Genomic DNA, 23,341 nt, shown 5'->3' with positions numbered 1-23,341 from the left:
AGATGAGTCATTCAAAGTCAGTCTCATCTCTGTAGTGAGTTGGAGGCCAACCTAGGCTGCATGAGACCCTGTCCCCCAAACCAAACTATGTCAGATGTACTTCTAGGAGCTAAATAGCTAAATAATTTTTAAAAGCAAGCATCTCTTGGCATCCCTAAAATCACTTACCAGTTTCATGACTTTACAGACTAAAAAACAAAAACAAAAACAAAAAACCCCAAAACTGTTTTCTATCTTAAAATCACCTGCCAAAAATGGTACAGATTGTGTCAAAATATGTAAATATAAGATATCTTATAGTTTTTATCACTGATGGTATAAATGTTAGTTTTTCCAAGGATAGTCTTGAAAACCTTCCCAGTGATTCACTGTTCCACACATGTTAATTGATGGGGCTTCCTGCCCTGTATAGAAGGCTGTGTCATGAGCTGTGGGTAAGATATTGTTCCTACACTCAGACAGCAGTTTGAGTCAGCAGGATGTAATTAGCTTAATTCACTCTCCAAACTCACTGAGTTATAACTGACTCAGGATGAGCCTCTCAAAGGAGTTATAAAGGAGTTGCCCATGCACCTTTCTTTTGTTAGCATTTTATTATTATACTGGTTGTTTTGCTTTAACAAAATAATGAACAAAACTGATACATTCATGGCAATGATACTCATTGCCAAAACTTCCACTGACTGGCTCTTTATAGGTATTCCCTAAAGTGTACCTATGACCAAATTTTATTTAGACTCAAAAAAAAAAAAACTTACACATTTTTAAGGATCATATTTGTTAAATAAGACTCACCTGGTGATTATATTATATATGAAATGATTTCATTTACAAACTTTTTATGGGTGTGTAATCCACAGGTAGACCAGTGCACAGATACCAAGGTAGAGTCAAATGATTGTCTAGTTCAACAAGTTATCACAAAGCAAACATTCTTGTATCATTATTCCCCAGGTCAACCCACAGAATATAGCTTGTACCTTGGAACTGCCCTGTTTCCTGCCTGGAATTTCATTCACTTTCTTCCTCTATTCCAGATGTAATCAGTATTCTTACTCTTGCAACCATAGACTAGTTTTGTATCTTTAGAAAATTTTCAAATTTGTTATTATTTTTTATTTCTCTCCTCCTCCCCCTCTTTGTCATCATCTTTTTCTTTTTTCCTTCCTCCTCCTCCTCTTCTTCCTCTTCCTCTACTTCTTCCTCCTCCTCCTTCATTGAGAGAACTACCTCCTAGGTAGTTCATGCTGGCCCCAAAGTCATTATGGAGTCCGGGATACTCTTGAATATGTGATCCTCTGCCTCCCGGGTGCTGAGATTATAGGCTTGTGCCGTTATGCTCAACCCAGTATGTATTCTTTTGTGTTTGTCTTCTCTCACTTAACAGCTTGTAGCCAACCAGCTTTTATTTTGACTGCTGAGGTGATGCTATCGATTGCTGTCTTTATATAGCATCCCCAGAGCCCCTCCTCCTTTGCTGTATTCTTCCTTGCAGCCCTGCTACATACCTATGTCCTCTTTGAGAGCAGTCTTAAATTCACTTAAATTAAGTGAAGCGTGTGTATGTGTGTGTGTGTGTGTGTGTGTGTGTGTGTGTGTGTGTGTGTATGTACGTATGTATGTATGTGTGAGTGTTCATGTGGGTGTATAAGCATGCGAGTACATATGTGTGCAGGCCAAAGGCTGGCTGACATTGAACATCTTTTTCAATTGCTTTCTACCAAATATTTTTTGAGACAAGGTCTCTCACTAAGCCTGAAGCTTCCCGATTCAGCTATACTAACTGGCCTGCCAGCCCCAAAGATCTTCCTGTGTCTGCCTCACAAGCATGGAAATGCAGACTTGCTTAATTTCTTTATGTGGGTGATGGGAGTTGAATTCAGGTCTTCACACTTGTGCAACAAACACTTTACAGACAACCATTTCCCTATCTCATTTGTCTTAAAGTTTCTATTGCTGTGATGAAACACCATGACCAAAATCAAATTGGGGAGGAAAGGGTTTATTTGGCTCACACTTCCACATCACTGTTCCTCACTGAAGGAAGAAGTCAGGACAGGGCAGGAAACTGGAGGCAGAAGCTGATGTAGAGACAATAGAGGGGTGCTGCTTACTGGCTTGCTCTACATGGCTTGCTCAGTCTGCTTTTTTTATAGAACCCAGGACCACCAGCCCAGGGACGACGGTACCACCCACAATGAGCTGTGCCCTCCCCCACTGATCACTAATTAAGAAAATGCCCTGCAGGCTTGCCTACAACCTGATCTTATGGAGGATTTTCTCAGTTGAGGTTCTCTCCTCTCAGATGACTTAGCTTGTGTCAAGTTGACATAAAACTATCTAGCACACCAATGTACTTTCTTAAATAGCCAACTCATCCATCTGACTGTGGAAAACATTGGTCTCAAGGCATTTTTCTCTGTCTTCAGATGCAAGTCCCGCTGCTGATGGAATTCTGTGTTAGGATTTCTCTCCATCAGCAAAGCTAAGCAGACACAACTGGGTCTCTAGAAAGCCCTATGGTTTCCCCACTGTATAAAGATCCTCAAGTGCCACTGTCAGCTTGTACCCAAAGCCTGTTAGTGACCAGACACGCCTCATTTCCTGTGTCAACTTGTGTCATGGAAAAGGCGGTGAATTATTACTCACTTGGTTAAACATACATATTTTCTTGTAGGAAAATAGATGTGTAAATGTATATGTATTTCTCATGAGTATACTTTACACCATTCAACATGTCATGAGTTAAAGGCCATATTTTGTTATTCCTCTAGCATGTTCAGCCCTGGAAATGGGCAGATTGTTTCGAAGTCAAAGAATATTTAAGCTACAAGTAACTTGGGGATCATCTCTGTTAGCCTTTTCATGTTACAAGGGTGGGAAATATAGATGGGGGAGTTTTAGTGAATTGCTCCATGTTACAAAATTTAATATGTTAGTTATACCAGAGGCTGAATCTTAATGGGATATTTCTACTATTAGATTGGCCAGCCCCTTGCTCCTTTAAAAAGTAATTTGTGATTAAAAAAATTATTTCATAAAATAGTATACATAGCCATCCAGGATAGTCCTGAAGTTCAAGGGTCACAGCTGAGCAATGCATGTATAAATGAGGAGGAAGAGTCTTGTTGCATCTTATTGGTTTATTTATACTGTTCTCCAGGACTGGAGCTTTAGGCTGTTTCAGGAAGATCTCTGATCATGCATTTTCCTAAATTCTATATTTTTGCACTCTCTACTTAACAGATTGTGGGGGGGTCTCTGCAAACACTAGGGCTGGCAGAGTAACCATCCATGTGAGACAAGAAGGAAATCCATTTCAAAATGGTGCAGTAGCTAGTGTTGGTTCAGACTTCAAAGTCTGCCACCAGGCAGTTTATATTTAAGTAGAATACAATTTAGAAAAAAGTTTCCTGGTGTAACACAATCCCCTGTGTACAAGGAGGCATGATTACATCAAAACTCTTCTCAAAGTACATATCACTTCTTGCATGAAGATGGGCTGTATAGATAGGCTATACATGTCATCTTAAGGGTGTAAGGGAGGATCTGGTGTGGTCTTGGTCATTCAGATAGAGCAGAGGTCATCTGAGCTGTTAGCCATGTCCAGTTCTGGTTGTGGTTGAGAGAGGTCGGTATGACCTGGCCCTAAAGATAGCACAATGGATACCTAGGCTATTAGCCATCTCCATTGGCCAGAAAACAAGTTATAGATCTTTTCTCTTGAAAGGACAGCTGGGCGGTGGTGGCGCACACCTTTGGTCCCAGCACTCGAGAGGCAGAGCCAGGTGGATCTCTGTGAGTTCAAGGCCAGCCTGGGCGTAAAGCTACACAGAGAAACCCTGTCTTGAAAAACCAAAAAAAAAAAAAAAAAAAAAAAGAAAGAAAAAAAAGAAAAGACGACCCTGTGTGTTTAACATTCCTGCCTTCCCTAGCACTGTCTGTGAGCACAAGGACCTTTGTGCTCTCAACAATAGATTATTTAACATTATTTTTTTTCTTCAGGGCTGGGTATCAAATTAAAGGCATCGTCTATACCAAGTAGTTACTCTCTGCCCCTGAGTAACATCTCCAGCCTTTAGAAGACCATTCGTCTTTAGGTTAAGTTATGTGATTTGGCCAATATTCAACCACTTAGATGGTGTTTTTATTCTGGATCTTCCCAAGAAAGTCAGAGCTGCGCTGGTAGGCTGTAGAGGTAAAACCGCTTGCAAGTGTTTTCAGGAAGGGGAGAAACATGTAAATCTTTCTGTGAGCTGGATGTGGCTTCACACGTTCTGCTTTCTCGACACGGCCATGTCAGCCTCTTCCCTTGGCCTCTGTGAACTCCTAGCCTGCCCTCACAGCATTGGGACTGGAGACAGGAGTGTGTGCGGGAATGGCTGTAGGAGTGTGTCTCCTTCAGCCTTTACTTTAGCTTTGGTTCTTGAGCCAAGTGAGTGGTGCTTTGTACAGTGTTCTTGCTGTTAGCATTCAGACCCACTTCTTGGAATCCTGGCCAATAAGCGGCTAATAACCTGGCCCGCCCAGTGTCATAATGTCATCCTTTAAGGAAGGACTCCTCCCCCTTTGTTCTCTCTCTCTCTCTCTCTCTCTCTCTCTCTCTCTCTCTCTCTCTCTCTCTCTCTCTCTCTCTCCCTCCCTGTCTCTCTCTTTCCCTCTCCCCTCTTGCTTCTCTCCACTAAATAAAACTCTCCACTGAGTGCTGTCTGCATGGCTCCACCCACCAAGGCCTCTCACGTGCTATATCATAACACTTGCTATTCATGATGAGAATTGGGCCCCATGGACTCTCAGAGACCATGGTGGCCTGCAGAGGAAGAATAAGGAATAAATCTAATTGTTTACCTATTTTGTTTTTTAAACGGAGTATGAAAGTACTTTTGGCTTAGACTGAGTACCTTAAAGAAATGTGGTTGACCCCATAAAATGTGAGGTTTCTGATCTCTATTGTATTTGGCAAGGGTCAGTTACTTATATTTTATAATCGAGTTAGAAGATTTTTCTCCTTGAATGTGTGTGGTGCTGGGAGAAGCTTTTCTTAAGTAAGGAAAATAGCCTTAGGAATTGAAGTCTGGGTGGAATTATGATTCACAATTTGCCAGTCACATTTCATATGGTTGTTAAACTTTGGCCCCCTACATCTTCACTTAGAATGGTCTGTAAGCTTATTTTATCTGGATGGGATATGTTCAGTATAACCTGTGTTTTGTCCCTCAACTGCCTGTGGATCTGCAGTTCCTTTCCCTTTATTTAGAAAAGTCAAAAGAACTTGATTCCCTCAGAAGGTCTTTTGAATGATAGTTCATGTTTCTTATTGATCTCTGAAACACTAAATGAGCAGTCATACGTGACAAGCTTTTGGCTTTTTTATTTTCCTTTAACACAAAGGTAATAGACCATCTATACACCACTCAGAATATAACAGGGGATGGAAGACAGGATGGCAAAAAAAAAGAGAGAGAGAGGATTTGCACATTGTTGATAGAGACATCGTAGAGTAAACCAGACTGTCTTACATAGCCAGCTCCCACCTCCGCCTCATCCTGCCTTACTTCATAATGCTTTGTTTTGCACGTCTGAAATGTTCGGTGCATTCTGTAAGTCTGGGCAGAGCAATCCTTTGTCAAGGGGATTGCTTTCGGAATGTCTAGTGTCCCTGATATCCATCCTCTTTGAGTTTCCCAGTCCTCGTGAAAGCCAGATGCTCTCTAGGCAGGAGTGGATCACATCTCCCTTTGAGGATCACAGACCATCCTCCCTCTGATAGATAGGAGCGTGTGACTCACACCTAAAATCCCAGAACTTAGGATGGTAGAACAGGAGGATAGCTGTGAGTTTGAGGCCAGCCTGAGCTACACAATGAATTCTAGGTCAGCCTGGGACGACAGAGTGAGACCTCATTTCAAGCAAAATCGAGCAAAACCCAAAGAGCAGCAATCCTCCAAACTTATAACCACTTCCTGTAAGTGTTTGCACTTCAGCAGAAGATGTTTTACATCTCAATGGCTAAGAAGTATATAAAAAAAATTCGGCGTCAATTCTCATCTGAGAACAGCAGACTAAAACCTCAAGGACACATTTTGCCCTCTGCCAAAATGACTGAATTTAGTCAGAAGGTTGATACTAAGTTGACAAGGACTTGTCAACTGGGAGTGGAAGTTGGCATAACTCCTGGACAGCTTTTTAAAGTAAATATAAGCCTTCTCTAGTGGCCTGGAAATTCTGCTCTTAAATATATGCTCAAGAGAATGAGTACTGAGGTCTTCCTGTCTAGTCCTATAGGTGTACATATAAGTAGATACTGTAGTGTGTATGTGTGTACACATACGTGTTTATGAATACTCACAGACCATTGATAATAATAGCCTCAAATGGGAACAAAAACCAAATGCAGTATTAGAATGGTTACGTTTGGTTTCCTCACAGAAAAACATGTGACACATCATGAAAAGACTGAGTTACTGTGTGCAACAATACTGAAAAACTTCATAGTAAAGAGTAAAATAAATTACATAAAATAAGCAACGTGCTTCACAAGAATAAGCAACTGGCAGCTATCAGAATAATAACCAGCCATGGGGGCAGAGATTTCACCTGGGAAGGGGCTAGATAGAGCTTCCTAAGGCAATGAAAATGTTTTTTTTTAATTTTATTTCTTTATTTTCAGTTATATGTCTGTGTGGGGCATGTATGTGAGTGCAGGTGTCTATAGAGGCCACAGGGTGTTGAGTCTCCTTGAGCTAGAGTTGAGTAGCCAACAAGAGTGCTGGGAACTGAACTCGGGTCCTCTGCAAGAGCAGTACTCACTCTTAACCTCTGAGCCATCTCTCCAGCCTCTGAACAAATGTTCTTAATCATGACCTTGGTGGTGACTACATAATAGTATATGCATACATGCTGTTCTTTTGTTTTGTTTTGTTTACTTATTTTTTGAGACTGTATTTTGATTACAGCATTTCACCCTTCCCTTTCCTCCCTCCAAACCCTTTCATACATCTTTCCCTGCTCTCCAAACACATGCATTTCTTTCAGAGATAGGCTGACTTGGAATATATACTCCTCCTGTCTCCATCTCCAAATGCTGCTGGCATTCTAGGCATGTGCCAACACACCTGAGTACATTTAGCTATGTACTTCAGATGGAGGTACTTTAGTGCAGGTAAAATAAATAGGGGAAACATAATATAAATATAATGCATCTCTGGTCATGATGTTGTAAGAAATATATGCTAAGATATGAACCAATCAGCTGCTGAAGGAGGTAGGAGTCTTCCTGGCAGCTGTGAGTATGTTCAGAAAGGTCATGCTTCAAGGTTCCTAATGTCAGTTAGGGCAGTGGCTGTTGGGATATGGTGGCCCAAGATTACTAGAGTAGTAGAAATCAGGAGACTCTTCCATGACTCCCGCCCTCAACTTGCCTGTTCATATCTCCACCCATAGGTCTCTTGGTCCTTATTATTACTTGTTTAGTTTGAACTCTTAGTCCCTATGTCCCAAGGCATCATGGCTAAGGCTGTGATCTGTGCTGTGGAAGGTCCAAAGGAGAAGCTTTGGAAAGGAGTTCATGCCAATTGTTATAAATGAGGCATTCATGAATCAGAAGATGGATGTCAGTTGTTATAAATGAGGCATTTATGGGTCAGAAGATGGAGGACCTTCAACCTTGACCTGTCAGCAACAGTGAGGCTAGATGAAGGCCCTTTAAAAGCCTTGTAACAAAGGAAGGTTCTGATTCCCAAGAAGTGATCGTGGAATGTATTGTAGAAATGCCACTGAATAGAAGGCTAACAATCATAGCCCAGTAGAGACGTGAGGGAGAAATAGAAAAATGAATATTTTTTTTTTGTCTGATGTTTCTGATCTCGACTGGCTGGCTACCCAAACCTCAGGCTTTACTTGGATCCTATGATAAGGTCTTTGCTTGTACTGTGTAAGCTCCAACTGGACTTGGCTCTCTTCCTGGTCCTTCATGGTGATTTTCTTAAGAAGAATGAGTTATGGGGAATATTTTCAATGACATGCCACACATAAATGATTGTTACAGCACATTACACAGCCTGATAAAGAAGAAGACCACCAGGTGCTGGGCCTGGTGTTCTTCTGGGTGTAATCTAGCGGCCCCTATCTCCTGCCATCCCAGTTGGCAGTCTGTAGAGCTTATATAACATGTCTGTACTAATTTCTCATTTGTATGTCATGTACCAAGTTCCAGTTTGTCCCTAACTAAAAACCTGTTCATCATACAACATATACTTATATGAAAATGTTCTCACAGAGCCTAATACCTCATACAATGAATATACACAGAAAAGGATTAAAAAATAAAAATTCAAAAAGTGTGTGTCTTAGATGAAATATGTATAACATAGATAAGTATGAATTTTTAGAACATCTAGCATCCATGTTTAAATAATATTTTCTTAAATAATGATTTAATCAAGGGAAGTATTTCACTTTTATATGACGATTCTGTAATATTTTTCTAACATTGCATCCAGTCTTAATTTAGGAAATTAATATTTTAAGACCCTGCATAAAAAAAGATTGCCAAAGAATTCCTGATGGAAAGACGTAAATATTACTTGACGTAGAAGCTCTAACAGCCAACATCTGTTAACTGTTAAGCTTCATAGCCCACACTGGATCAAATAAAAATGGCTACTGGCTTTTCATTTTTAACTTATTCATTCTCTTTCATTTTTCATTACATTTACAAGGGACTATATAAGCTTTTGATTTAGTTTTTACTCACCACATTTGTGTATTATCTCTCAGCTCATTTTGATTTTCTCTGGGACTGGACCGTGGGGCAGTCTCTATATTTCCAGGCATACTATACCTCTTTCACTTTGTTCCAGAATCTTCTACTGCTGGATATTTCTGCTTGGGTGTCACAATATGACCTTTAACTGTGAAACTGAATTCTTCATCTTCAAGCATTCTCCTTTCACAAGCCTTTCCTCTTTTCTCATATTAAAGCTCTCCAGACATCTTTGAGTCCTCTTATCTATTTTCTGTCTAGCCTTGGGTGACCCGGTCAAATGTCATACTTTGTCAGTTGTTCTTTTAAAAAATGAATTGTGCCTTCCTCATCTTCCTGATTATGCTGACTGTCGCCCACATGGCTCATCACCAACTCATCACTGTGGCTCATCACCAACTCATCACTGTGGCTCATCATCTTTCAGTTGGCTTGTCCTGTGTCCTCTGCTCACCAAGCCATAGGCTGGCCAGGTGAACTACCCTGGTGTCTACTGTTGATAACAGAGCTTTCCTACTCAAAATTTTTCAATATAGCTTTCTGTTCTCAGTAAGATTGAATCCAAGTCCAGCCGGGCATGTACCAGCTCTGTGTGCAGCTATCTATCTTATTGATAAATCCTATTTATCTTATTGATAAATCTTATTTCCATTAAGTGGCTTGACTCACAATTTCCCGAGTCCCTTCCCTTGGCCAATCTCTATGCTCATGCTTCAGTCTCTACCTATGTGAATATTCCTTCCATCCTAGCACCCTCTCTCTCTCTCACACACACACCCAACTTCTACCCTGATGAAGTCTCACACACCCCCAACACTGCCTCTAACCTTTTTCAGGGTCTCTTGACTGTCTGTATAGGCAGTTTCCAAACTGAGTCAGTTTCTAGTAGTTCTAGTTTGGGTACCATACTATTCTTTGACTACTTGAGCAGTTCACATATTCTATGCACAGCTGGGCTGTCAGTGTCTCCAGAATAAGGATTGTTGCCTCACCTTGTGCTCCACAATGCTCAGCATACACTAATATAAAAGCTCTGTGAAGATGGCCCTGTTAGTTGGTTAGTTTTGTTTGCTGGTGCATTCCCCGCACTTAAGACTAGTATGTGCATCAGAACTAGTGATACAACTGCAAATGTTTAATGAAGACCCAGTCATTTTAATTTTAGTTCCTCTGTCCCTACTGTGTTCTCCCTTTGTTTACTTTAACCAAGATTACTGCAGCCAAGCAGAAAGGGAACATGAGAACAGCCGGAATCTGCGTACCAGAGTTTGACTGGCTGCTCCTTCTGAACGGCTTTTGCTTTCTTGCAGATATTAATGAATGTCAGTTACAAGGTGTATGCCCTAATGGTGAGTGTTTGAATACCATGGGCAGCTACCGATGTTCCTGCAAAATGGGATTTGGGCCCGACCCTACCTTTTCAAGCTGTGTTCGTAAGTAATCATCAGTTTGGCTTTTTATATTTTGATCATGTGTCTGGGGGGGCGGGGGTTATCCAAAAGAAGAAAATATTCAAGTGGATGCTGAAAATATGGAAGAAAATGTCATAAATATAAAGAACAAGAGCAGGGAGACCAAGCTAATACGGTAAACTAAATCCATATCACAGGACCGTCTCCAAGATGCATTTTAACTGCATTCAAAAGTCCTTCACAGCAAAAACGCAGAATAGGGCATAATCATAAAGAGGGAATAGATTTGGATAAAAATGAAAAGTTAGCCAGGCAGTGGTGGCCCATGCCTTGATCCCAGCACTAAGGAGACAGAGTCAGGTGAGGCCAGCCTGGTCTACAGAGCAAGTTCCAGGCATCCAGGGCTACACCCAGAAACCCTGTCTTGAAAAACAAACAAACAAACAAGCAAAAAACAACAAAAAAAGGAGGGTGGGGAGAAAAGAGTTTTATTGAAATAGGTACATGTAGCTAGAGTTTTCCTGCCTGGCCCACAGTCAGGACAAATCTCTCTCACCTGCCAGTCCCACAGCCGTCAGACCCAACCAAATAAACATAGAGACTTATATTGGTTACAAACTGTATGGCCGTGGCAGGCTTCTTACTAACTGTTCTTACAGCTTAAATTAATCCATTTCCATTAATCTATACTTGCCACGTGGCTCGTGGCTTACCGGCATCTTCACATGCTATTTCTCATCATGGCGCCTGGCAGTGTCTCTCTGACTCAGCCTTCCACTTCCCAGCTTTATTCTCCTCCTTGTCCCGCCTACACTTCCTGCCTAGCCAATGGCCAATCAGTGTTTTATTTATTGACTAATTAGCAACACATTTGCCATACAGAACATCCCACAGCAGGTACATCAGTCCTTTGTGGTTCTGGGAGATAAAAAACAGATTTTTTTTCCTCTTCATGAATATTTAAGCCTTCTTTAGGCTAGCTCAGACTTGGTCTCAGCTCCTGCCTTTAATGATTGCAAATCCTGAGTCACCAGAGTCTGTTTTAATGAGGTTTCTCAATTGGAAAAGCCTGGAAAAATCATTCTGAAGCCCACGCATTTCAGATTTTCTGGCCCTGTTCTAATGTCCTCTGAATCTACAAAAGGTCCCCAAAGGGACACTAGTGGTTTGGGGGGAATGTCCCTGGGGTTTTCTTTCCTATATAGTAAAAGTAAAGGTAAAAGTCTCCCATAAAGCCACATATTCTAACATTGAAGTATGGTTTAACCCAAGAGGCCCCCTCTTCATGAAAATGAATCCAGGATATTTACTAGGGTATTTATATGATCAACATAGATTATGCAATCTGTATGCCAATTGGATTGGATGCACCTGAGGTAAAAAGGCCTCCAAAGTATAGCCTGTGTGTGTGTGCATGCATGTGTGTGCATGTGTGTGGTGTGTATATGTGTGTCTGTATGTAGACAAGAGCATACCTCAGGCACCATTTACCTCGCTCTTTGGGGGCAGGGACTCTCATTGGCCTGGAGCTTATCAATTAGGCTAGATTGTCTGGCCAGTGACTCCCAGGGATCCCCATCTCTCTGTGCTGAAGTACCTCTTCAACACTGGGGTTATAAGCAGGAGCCTCACCCCTAGATTTTTCTTGCATGGATTCTTGGGATCAGACTCAGGATCTCATGCTTACAGGGTGAGCAGTTTACCAACTAAGCTCTCTCCCTGGCCTTAAATGAAGATTTAAAATATCATTTTGTATTCTAACATATATGGATGTTTTGTGTCCACATATGTCTGTGTGCCCTCTATATGCCTGGTGCCCACAGAAGCCAGGAGACGGTACTGGATCTCCTGGAACAGGAGTTATAGACAGTTATGCACCAACATGTGGATGCTGGGAATAGAATCTCAGTCCTCTGGAAGTGCAACCAGAGCTCTTAACCACTGAGCCATCTCTCCAGGTCTCCAAATGCAGAATTTTCAAAGATAGCCATATTTCATTGTAACCCTTTTATTAGGAAAGTAGGTAGACAATGCACATTTAAAAAAAACTGTGTACAATGGTACAAAGGTAACTTGAAGAGTGATTCTGCATGTTTCCGTCCAGCTAGGCCCTTTGAATTTCTTCTAATGTGGATTTGGTTTTTATTAAGCTGCAGCCTGCTTTTCCTGCCTCACATTTGATCAAGTGAAAACACACTCTTCTTCCCAATGACATGGTCCTTCAGCTTTAGCGCAGCTTAACTCTGTCTAAGCTGTGATATAGAAATGACGAGACGAAGTCCTATTTGGTAGATGTAAGCCTTTTGAAGCATTGTTACTAATGATTGCTGTTTTCCTTTACAAACTGACAAATGCAGATTAGGAAATTGTGCACGTAAGTCTTTTTTCTTTCTTTCTCTTTTCTGTGTTCTTTTTGTGGGCGGCTCTGATCTGAAGCAGACAGGCACCTAACCAGAGGGCTTTTTGGAGGTGGCTAAATTAGACTGTAAAGTTTTCATACAAGCCATGTTTGAAAACATGATGTAAGGATTTAGAATGTTAGGGTGCAAACCAAACTGTTGATAATGTTCAGGTCATTTTCAGGTGTCTCTCAGCTACTTTGAACTACATAAACCTCTAAACAGGTTTCTAACGTAAGCAATAATTATCGTAAAGAGCTTTGATGCAGAATTCGTTGTCAGTGACTTTTTACTTGACATAGTTTGGTTAGAATTCTCACATGGAAGGTTGCAGATTAGGTAAACTTGGAGAACTGGCCACAGACTTGTGAAAGTGTGACAAGATCTGATGTCTAGCACGACATCAGGGCAGACGTCCAGGCTTTAATGAAATCATCGAGACCTGCCAATGTGAATTTTGAAACACTTGCACAGTTCCTTAGAATTTATTTTCCTTGTCATTGCCCAAATAATTCTGAACTTATTAAACAACCATCCATTCTTATTTGAAAAATAAATAATTCAATTTTACGGTTCAGCTGCAACAGCTGAAATGATAAGTATTAAGAGGATATTTATTTGTTGCTAGTTAAGTGTTCCAGTTTAGAACTCAGAGGTAAAATTGAGCCCTTTTCCAGCATTGGAGTCCACAGATGTATTTCTTTTCTTTCTCTGAATTTACCACATGTGGTATCACGGATGTGTGTCCAGTTCCTTCAGGGTTTGTGATTTGTACCTATTTGTCCTGGTTTGTTGATGAAGAAACTGCTGAAGAGTCTGAAGGCAGTTGGAAAGAATCCGAGGAGAACTGTGATGTTCTCAATAAGTGGGGACAGAGAGTGTAGCCTCATAGTCATGGGAGAGTAGCAAAGGAGATTAGAAAATGAGCAAGTGCTTACACACACACACACACACACACACACACACACACACACACACACACGCACATGCCAGCCAAGGCTTGAGTGTACAAGCATGTGGTAGAGACCGACAACATTTGCTTCAGCAGCATGAAATGAGGAGCTTTGGGAAGCTCTCTGTGTTCCTGAGTGCAGCAAGGTGAACACCCTCTGCATTCCTTGACTCCAGCCAAAGGGTGCAGCCATTTGCTTTTCTTGCCTTGCCCACTCTCTGTCCTTGACTTCATGGAGTCAAAAAGAAGAGAGGAGGAGAATGCTGATGTTTGCTGGCTCTTTTGACCTGTGCTTGTGGCTTAGGGTGCTGGAACAGTATACTCCAAGCCTGCCCTTGCCTGTCTTATGGGGAAAAGTGAAAAGAGTGGGCTTATCACAATAATTTGAAGAAAGGTAAAATACATCAAGGAAGACTTTCTACCTTCTGAAGCTGCACTTGTTTTTCTGTGGGCATTTAAGCATCCCATACTGACTGCTGCTGAAGCTCAGGAAAGGTCCCCAGATGAAAGAAATCTGCCTTGGGGCTTTTGAGGTTTTATGTATTCCCCATCCTTGAACTTGGAGTTAACTGACAGAAACAGGAAGCCAAGAAGGAGATGTGCTCAGGAACTTCTGCCATTGCCCTAGAGGTCATGAGACAAAGAAGAGGAGCTTCTTTCTAAAAAGCCAGTCATATATATATATATGATTTCTAGCTAGTTTCTCCACCCTCTTTATCAAATGTCTTAATATTGTTTGTGTCTCACACACTAGAAATTAGAGCTAAGAGAGTTTTAGAAACTTCTTCAGATCACATAGCTAATAACCAACAGTTGAGATTTAATGCTAGGATTTGGAGCATCCAGATTTAGGGTTCTGAGTCAGCAGTTGACAAACTGCAGTCCATGGATCGAATCTACCCGCTGTCTGGTTTTGTAAATAAAGTTTTATTGGTACATAGCCATCTCCATTTACATGTTGTCTAAGGTTGCTCTTGTAGTAATCATGGTGGAGTTAGGATGTTGGAACAGGGACTGTGGGGCTTACAACACCTAAAATATTTGTTATCTGGCCCATTTCAGGAAAAGTATGCTGAACATTAAGCTGAATAGCCATCTGGTAGAACAATCAGAGGCAATAGAAATATTTGCATCCCTGCTGTATAAAGAAGACATTAGTCAGTCCAAACAGAGGAACTGAACTTTTAATTTTATATAAGGTTTATTTAGTAATATTTGCCTCTTACTTGATGTATTGAACTGCATAGTTGTAGATCAGTGGTTCTCAACCCTTGGGTCATGACCTCTTTGGGAGTCAAATGATCTTTTTAGAGGGGTCTCCTAAGACCATCAGAAAACACAGATATCTACATTACAATTCATAACAGTGGCAAAATTACAGTTATGAAGAAACAATGAAAATAAGTGTATGGTTTAGGTGGAGGGGGGTCACAAAACATGAGGGACTGTATTAAAGGATTGAAGCATTAGGAAGATTGAGAATCACCGCCTTAAATTTTACTTTTAGTGTTTTAGAAAGTGAAATAGAGTTTCTTCTAACTCTCCTAATGTCTCTCTAAATCAGGCTTCCTGGCCAACTGAGTGGTTTTTTTTTTTTATTTGATTATTTGTTGCCCACATACACACTGTTGGCTCAGGCCACCAAGTGGAGCCTGTCAGCTTGAAGTCTTTCGTCTCATTTGACTTTCTAGGAAGTCATTCCGTCTTCTTCATCTATCTTGTGCTTCCTATTTTTTCTACCTTTTCTATGGCTACCTCAGCTCAGGGACCCTATCTTTCCTTATAGGCCATGACACCATGGCCTGGGGGATAGACAGGTCTGTGCTATCTCTTTGCTCCCAGATAATAGTGATAACTCTGAGAAAATGTGGTGGTGATAATCTTCATTGTGTACTTAATAAGTACCTGACCATACTGTAGGTCCTGTGCACAGACTGTCACATGTAGTATTTATGAGATCTCCCTGAGCTGTATGCTTATTCTTCCTGGTTTAGAAGTGAAGAAACTGAGGCAGAAAAGGGCTAAAGTAAGGTTCTTGCAAAGAGTCACATGGCCAATAAGTCACAGAACTCCATAGGCTGAGTCAGGAAGAAGGAAATGGTCTGAACTGACAAGTGACCATTATGTAATTTTGGAGAGCTCCCAAGGCTCCACCTTGTAAAGGTTTCATAGCCTTCTGAAACCATATCACCAGCTGGGCACCAGGCATTCAAACACGCTGTGGGTGGCATTTCCCATTCAGAATACAACAATTGATATTGATCGTCACAGGACAAATGCTGGGAATTGGAAGAAACTGGTCTGCTCTGAATTGCCCGTGGCCCTCAGACCTAGAAGCAGCACTAATGTGGTTAATTTTATAGTTAAGCCCCGTTGTGTATAAAATAGGCTCTGGTCTTGACATTGCTTCTGTGTGAATATGGATTATAAGTAAGACTCAGTCATTTGAGGAAGGAAATTCTGGAGCAAAATCCTCTGTGAGCTGCATGAGAATTGTGTGTGGGTTCTAATGAGTATATATACATGTGTGCACACACACTCATAAGTGCCCATGTGTATTATGTGAGCGACATCAATCATTTCAAGGGTTTACTCTCCTTTGGGAGTCTAGTACCCTGCTGCTAAGCTTTCTTTTACTTTCAGTCTGTGACCTTTGACCTTCCCTAGCTTACTTGCACGGAAGCCAGAAAATGTGTGTGAGAGGGAGTGGGAGAGTTGCAGACTTTTCTGTCTACCCACTTCTTTTACAAACCGCAGCAAGAGCAGCCTTTATTAGGCATATTTTGTGAAGGTGATTTTGCTTGTTTTGTTATGTTTCTGCCATACGGAGGGATTGAACTCGTGGCCCTGTGCAAGCTAGGCAAGTGCTTTATCCCTGATCCGTGCCCTCAGCGCATGTGTGGGTTTGGAATCTTCAGGAGTGTTCTAGTTTTTCATCTACCCCCATCCTCCAACCCTCAGTTCACCTGTAATGTCAGTTTGTTATCTCAAAGCCTGCCTGCCCCCAGTGATGTACTTTCTCCAGTAAAGCTGTACCCCCTAAACCTCCCCAAACAGCACTGCCAACTGGGGACCCAGGGTTCAAATGCCATACACTATAGGGTACATTTCCCATTTAAACCATCACAGCAAGTTTCTTACAAATTAGGGGACCAGGCAAGAGTTCATCCACACTTTGGAGCCAGTCATGTCCCCCACGTCTTCCTCTGCTGAGCACCTTAATTATTCAGATTCTTTTTAGAGCATCTAACCTGGGAAGTCAGTCCCGTAGGAAAGGTGGAAATGTGCGTCGAAGCGAGAAGGGCAGGAAGTTGGGGTTGAATCATGAGTTGAACCAGGGGTTAGAGGGAAGGCAGATCGGGATGATACCATGAGAGCGAAGAGATATGGAAATACACATGCTCTCAGGTTAGCCTTGTGCGCCAGGCATTTGAGTGGTAACCACCCACTGCTAATGTACAGTAGATCCAGAATGGGAAGGATGGAGTTGGATGGTCATAGCCTGGTTGTCTTTGCAGCGCAGAATGAGGTCTTGAGACCTTGTCTGCTCTGCTACACTGGGACTTGGTGTGTCTCGGCAGGTCAGCAGCTACTCCCTGCCTGCCATTAATAGTCTTTGGCCTTAGGTGAGGATTATTTCTGAGCTCCCACCAGCTCTCCATCTGAACAGGGCAGCTGCTGGTCTATGGTACTAACCACACTCCTGTTTTTCATGTTGCCTGGACATTCACCAATTGTTGTCCTAGAACCGCCTCTGCGGGCAGTCTAGGGTCATGGGTCATGGTTGTGATTAATCGTAAATGACTAGGTTGGTTGGACAGGCCGGCATTTGTGGAAATGCTTAACTTATACACACATTCCTATATTAATATTTGTTACAAATAGAATGCAGACAGGTACAGGAATAACTAGTTATAGCATTTGGTGCTCTGATTCCCAGAATGATTTAATGAATGGACTCTTAGCCAAAAAGAATGATTGCCCTAACCTAGATGGGTTTATCTTAAAGCATGGTCTCTCACCGTGCTATAAGGGCCATCTTATTTTAACTTCAAGTCAGGATGACTCGTTTCTTCAATGACATTAGGCTTTGTCTCTTTCTTCAGCGGATCCTCCTGTGATGTCAGAAGAGAAGGGGCCCTGTTACCGCCTTGTCAGCCCCGGAAGGCAGTGTATGCACCCTCTCTCTGTTCACCTCACCAAGCAGATCTGCTGCTGTAGTGTGGGCAAGGCCTGGGGACCACACTGTGAGAAATGTCCGCTCCCGGGTACAGGTAAGCCATGGCCAGCGACACACATACACATAAATGTTCCCAGCCACGGGAACAAAATGACTTCAGCAGCTTGGGTCATTTTTGGTTTCCCAGTTTTGTTTTTAATGGTATAATGTGTTTGTATCATTACTGAAGAAAACCTAGCTGCAGAAGCTCCAATCAGAAAAAAAAAAATGCACAAAAGAATTCCCCATTATTTCTGGGCAACAGTAGACTTCCTTTTGAATGTTAAGCCAAGAAGATAAACCCTTGCATTTTATTCTCAACTTCCAGAACTCAAAGACTGATAGTTAAGTATAAAAACCAGAAAGCTGTACAGGGCCATGTGCGTTCCTAATGGTCCACTGCCCATCGTTTCACAATAACGGCCTTGTGGACATTGACTTATTTACTTGGCTACTGAAATACAAAGAAATACAAAGAATTGTATTCAGTTTTGTATTTACGCTACGAAGATAACTCTAAAGGAGATCTTGCCAAAGCCACCATGAACTTTGAAGGGGGTCAAGTGTCAATAAGTTGAGTCTTTACTTGTCAGTTGGGTTCATAATTACCCAGGGCTCTGAGAGGGTAAATTTCTCTAGATACCTTACTTTTAAAATCAATAAACTCTCAAGCAGAGTCAAAAGGAGTTCAAGGGAAGAGAAAGAGCCATGATCTGCAAGTGCTGGGCGTCTTATAGGCAAGGAAGGCATGGTCTCTTTTTCACTGGCTTGGTATAGCTTTGAAACACGACACTAGTTGCTTACTCTTGAGACACTTCCCAGGTAGGGGAGGGCATTATATCTCTAGGGCCATGTCATGTCTGAAAGTAGCAAATTACACAGCAGTAGACAGAATGTAGATGTCAACTTCAATATAGTAGTTCACCTTTCGTAGTGGTTAGGATCAAAAGGAACAATGAAGGCAAAAGTGATATTGTTGCTGTTGGTGAATTAATAGAGTGGATGGTTTTTAGACTCCTCCCATAGGCTCTAGAGCCCTGCTATGCAGTCTAACACACTTATTACTAAAAAAGCTTTGCTGTTCATAAACCCATTTCTCTTGAAGTTCAATCTTGACAGCGTTTTAATCCTTACACGAAGTATAACCCAGATGGGGATTGTACATCAGGGCTACTTCCCACAGTACAGTAACTACATTTGAAAATGATATCAGTGACGCAATTTTCATTCTTAAGTAAGTTTTGCTCCTTTGATGGTTTTAATTAAATATGTACTTAGGTAGGAAACCATGCTTTGTTCTGGAACTATCCCTTTTTTAAGAATTCTCTGTCCTAGCAGGTTCCCTAGAAAATCCAATATTTCAGCATGCTTTAAAGGAATACTGTAAAGTGTCCTCTTCCTTAAGGAATCATTTTTGGGCCCTGTATATTCAGAACAATTTCTTGTTCGGTGAAAGTGAGAAATGACTAATTTTACTTCCAGTTTTTAACAGTGGAAATAAAGACTGGACCGTAAGCCCCCTTGTTTGCCTTGGGTCATTTGCTTCCAACACCCATAGCCCAGGCTGTACGCGGAGTTTGCCTCTGCCACACACCACCACCAACCACCATTGTCTTTTTTTCCCCTCCACCCACTCTTGGAGATTGCTGCTGGAGGTTGGAGGTTTGCAAACCACACACTATACCCAGTCCACTTGGAGGGAGACAAAAAAAGGAGGACATTGTAAAGATTCCTTTTTCTTGGCGAGTGGGATAATTAAATAGTACAGAATGTCCCGTTGTCCTCTGGGTCGTGAAACCGACCAGGCTTTTGCTAGTTGTCATCCCTGTCCTGCTCATATAGAGAGCAGCAGCTTGCGCTGGCATTTCCTTCCCGTGGTGGCTACTGTCTGTAGCCTCTCCACTTCGTGGATTTCTTCTCACTACCTGAAGGACCTTTTTAAAAACACGCCCCTCTTTGCTCCTTCTTCCCCAGTACCCCCATTCCAGCGGTAGCGCTCCATTCTGGCCGAGTCCTTGGGTTAGTCAACTGGAAACAATTCAGAAGGGTTTCAGCACCCCCAGTTTCCAAATATAGTGCTTGTCATTTAACTTAGATGTCCTTTGAGCTCTTCGTTAATAACGAATGAAAGCACAAAAGCAGGAGGACAGGAGAGAACCTGACTGTTGTTGATATTCCATAGCCACATATGAGACACTTGTCACCTGTACTTAAAATGACTGCTAGTATATTACATATCTTTTCCTGTAATAGAGTTTACATATATAATTTCGTCTACATAGTGGCATATTGGCTACTAGCACATAAATACAATATATAAAATTAGTGCTAAATATATATCCTATGTAATTTATATGTATACACACATGCATATATATCCTAATTGGGTAGGATAAAGAATTAATAGGTGAATAAATGTTTAAGTAAAAGTAGCATTTTTTTCCTCCCGGTAAATACACAAGTTTATCAGGAATTTAAACCATTTGCTTACATTTTGCATCTGTTTCTGAAGTTTTGAAATGTATCTATATTAGCGATGACTTATTAAAAGATATTCATCATGATATTTTCCTCTGTATAAGTTTGCACTGTTAGATTTTTAAAAGGAATATTTTCCCATCCCAAATCTAGCTGCTTTTAAGGAAATCTGTCCTGGTGGAATGGGTTATACGGTTTCTGGCGTTCATAGACGCAGGCCAGTCCATCAGCATATAGGTAAAGAAGCTGTGTTTGTCAAGCCAAAGAACACTCAACCTGTTGCTAAAAGTACTCATCCTCCACCTCTCCCAGCCAAGGAAGAGCCAGTGGAGGCCCTGACCTCCTCGCGGGAACACGGGCCGGGAGTGGCGGAGCCCGAAGGTAAGCTTACATGCTGGATGTGGGTTCTACCTGCCCATCTCTGTATCTGTGCTTCTATGTCTATTTTGACCCTTCTGGAGCATAGCTCTCAACCTTAATGTTGCTGACATTTTCTAATGTGTAATTCTTGAATAGATGAGGAAGCTGGATGTTGTAAGATGTTTGGTTTTGTCAATGTGAGGTCCTTTCATTTACTTTCTGAGAAATCCAAGACAGACATGACTTGCTATGTATCATAAAAAGTGTATAATGGGACCCATGGCCAAGGGCACAGAGTCTAAAGGGCTCTAGTTTTGACAGAGAGATTTTCTTCTCTCCTTGGTGGATAAAGCAGTATTTCTAGTATTCTGACTACTTTGATTACCACAGAAAAGCCTTGATCCTGGAAAAATGAACAGTTTTAGATCTGTAAGTCATGTATGTATTTCCTCTAAAAAAATAACAAAAAACCTTCTTGTTGGTTTTTGCCATTGATACTTAGGTAAGGATTTGGGATGCCCACTTGTGGGTCCTGTGGGGAGCTTGGCATAACCTTCTTCCCTGGTGGTAGGGGTTTTTCTGGGCTCTGAGCTTGGTGCCTTCTGGCCTATCTCTTTCTGCTCTTTTACTCTCTGTCCTCTATTTCTTCCTTGGATAGGCAGAGCAGGTAAGACCTCACCTAGTGTTGTCTCTGTCCATCTAGGTCAGTGGTTCTCAACTTGTGGGTCAGGACCCCTTTGGGGGTCAAGCTACCCTTTCACAGTTAGACCTTTCAGCGAAGAGCTTCCTGCATATCAGATATTTACATTATGATTCATAACAGTAGCAAAATGACAGTTATGAAGTGGCAACAAAAATAATTTTGTGGTGGGGGGTCACCTCAACACAAGAATTATATTAAAGGGTCATAGCATTAGGAAGGTTAAGAACCCCTGACCTAGGGTGTTCATCCTTTGTTTAGAAGAAGGAGATGGGCATAAGTGTGGCTCTGACTTTAGAATATTTTAGCAATGGGTTTCATAGGGTAGTAAGTAGGTTAGCTTCCTCCCATTGAAAGAGCAGGGGCTTTAATTTCTCTGGGAACCTCATTGCTTCTTGGAATTAATGCATCCAACCTTTTTGCTTTTTGCTAATGATTAAGGAGACATACTGACTCAGAAAATTCCAAGTAATAAGCAAAGTTGAGGACTAGTGCTAAGAATTGCTTAATGAAACAAACATTTCAAAATACAAAGACATCACCCCATCACAACAACACGAGTGATTGTGTAATACTGAAGTTGCTAATTATATTGATGCGAATTTATAATTGTCTCCTCTTGGCTTATGGGGTTTGGCTTTTGTTTGATTTAGTTAGCATGTCTGCATGAAAATAATCAGAAAGTTTCATGAAAAACCGGTTTATATGAAAAATGAAGTACCCATTCTCATGTCTCAATGAAAAAATCTCATTCTTTTTTAACACTGACATCGGATGGATTTGTGAACACTAGAGACGTTTGTTTTCTAAGACATGGGAAGTTCCCCAAACTAAAAACTAAGCATCAAGCAATGTTTCAGAAAGTGTTTTCTTTAAAATTGAGGTTAATTTCCTTAATTTTGAGTGAAAGACTTTGAACCTTTGGTCTCTGAACTTTGATAGTAGAACAATGAAACAGCACAGAAAGTTCTTTGCACTCATGTGTAAAATTCTCACAATTGGCAGATGACAGGAATTCCACATTTGACTTAATTTGCTTTGTAATTGTTTGGGGGAGATAATGGCTTTCTAATGCCTTTCAAAAATTGAAATACGATGAGTGGATTGTGCTTGCTAATTCCCATCTCTCTTTTCTGGTTTTAGTGGTAACAGCGTCTCCTGAGAAGGTAATTCATTCACTGTTTTTGTCTTCTCTCTTTTTTACTTCAAGACACTTTTTAAGGTTATGTATATGATTTTTTTAAAAAAATTTTAGGATGTTCATATTATAGATAATTTTCTGTAAGGAAACACAATTCATTAATACAAGAAATCATATGACAGGATTTCCTAAATGGCTGTTGCCATTCTCAGTGCTCAGAAAGTGATGGCTAATAGGTTGCTGGGGTTGCATGGGGAACACCATCTCTTGCCTGAATTCTGGAGAGAAGAAAATGATGAGCAGAGTTCATAGGGTCGACAAGTTGCCTGGACTAACTGTGGGAAGAAAGGCTCTTTTGTGTTCGCCCAATTATGTATTCTCAATATGCGTATAAAATTAAGTGCGACACTAATTAATCTAACTAAAATTTAACACAAGCATTTGGATCAAATTAGATCAAATTAGATTAAAAACAGCGCTTACCCTTGAAAGCCACAATAAAATACCTAAATGTTGTTTCTCAGAAGTTTTAGAGAAAATTTGATCAGTTTTGGGTTTAGGAGGAGATGGGGGTAGAAATAGTAAGACTCAATAGCAGGAAATATGAACTTTTTTTTTTTTTTTTTTGCTGAATTGATGTCCTGTTCATGAAATATTGCATCTTCTCTGCCCCTTTTTCTGCCTTGATTCTTTATTTGATAATATGAAAATTATGTAATTATTAAGTGTTTTTCATTTTTATATCATTCATCCAGTTGCCAAGAATATATTAGGCATTAAAACTCCTATGGGGGCCAGGTGGTGGTGGCGCACGCCTTTAATCCCAGCACTCGGGAGGCAGAGCCAGGTGGATCTCTGTGAGTTCGAGGCCAGCCTGGGCTACCAAGTGAGTCCCAGGAAAGGCGCAAAGCTACAC

At 41.2% G+C, this 23,341-nt stretch overlaps 1 protein-coding gene across 2 annotated transcripts in view; it reads left to right on the top strand.

Annotated features, from left to right (window-relative positions):
• Ltbp1 (latent transforming growth factor beta binding protein 1) overlaps nt 1-23,341 on the top strand; it is a 392,973-nt gene that overhangs the window by 251,103 nt on the left and 118,529 nt on the right. Inside the window, exons 10-13 of one of the 2 annotated variants that reach the window (XM_059248705.1) lie at nt 10,075-10,197; nt 17,634-17,801; nt 20,537-20,605; nt 22,428-22,450. In XM_059248705.1, the coding sequence (XP_059104688.1) occupies nt 10,075-10,197; nt 17,634-17,801; nt 20,537-20,605; nt 22,428-22,450 (383 nt within the window). Of the gene's footprint in view, nt 1-10,074; nt 10,198-17,633; nt 17,802-20,377; nt 20,606-22,427; nt 22,451-23,341 lie in introns of both variants that reach the window. The other variant, XM_059248704.1, reaches the window with a different exon arrangement.

The sequence above is a fragment of the Peromyscus eremicus genome, chromosome 22 (genome assembly GCF_949786415.1).
Source record: "Peromyscus eremicus chromosome 22, PerEre_H2_v1, whole genome shotgun sequence".
NCBI lineage: Eukaryota > Metazoa > Chordata > Mammalia > Rodentia > Cricetidae > Peromyscus > Peromyscus eremicus.
This window is presented reverse-complemented; position numbering and strand designations above follow the sequence as displayed.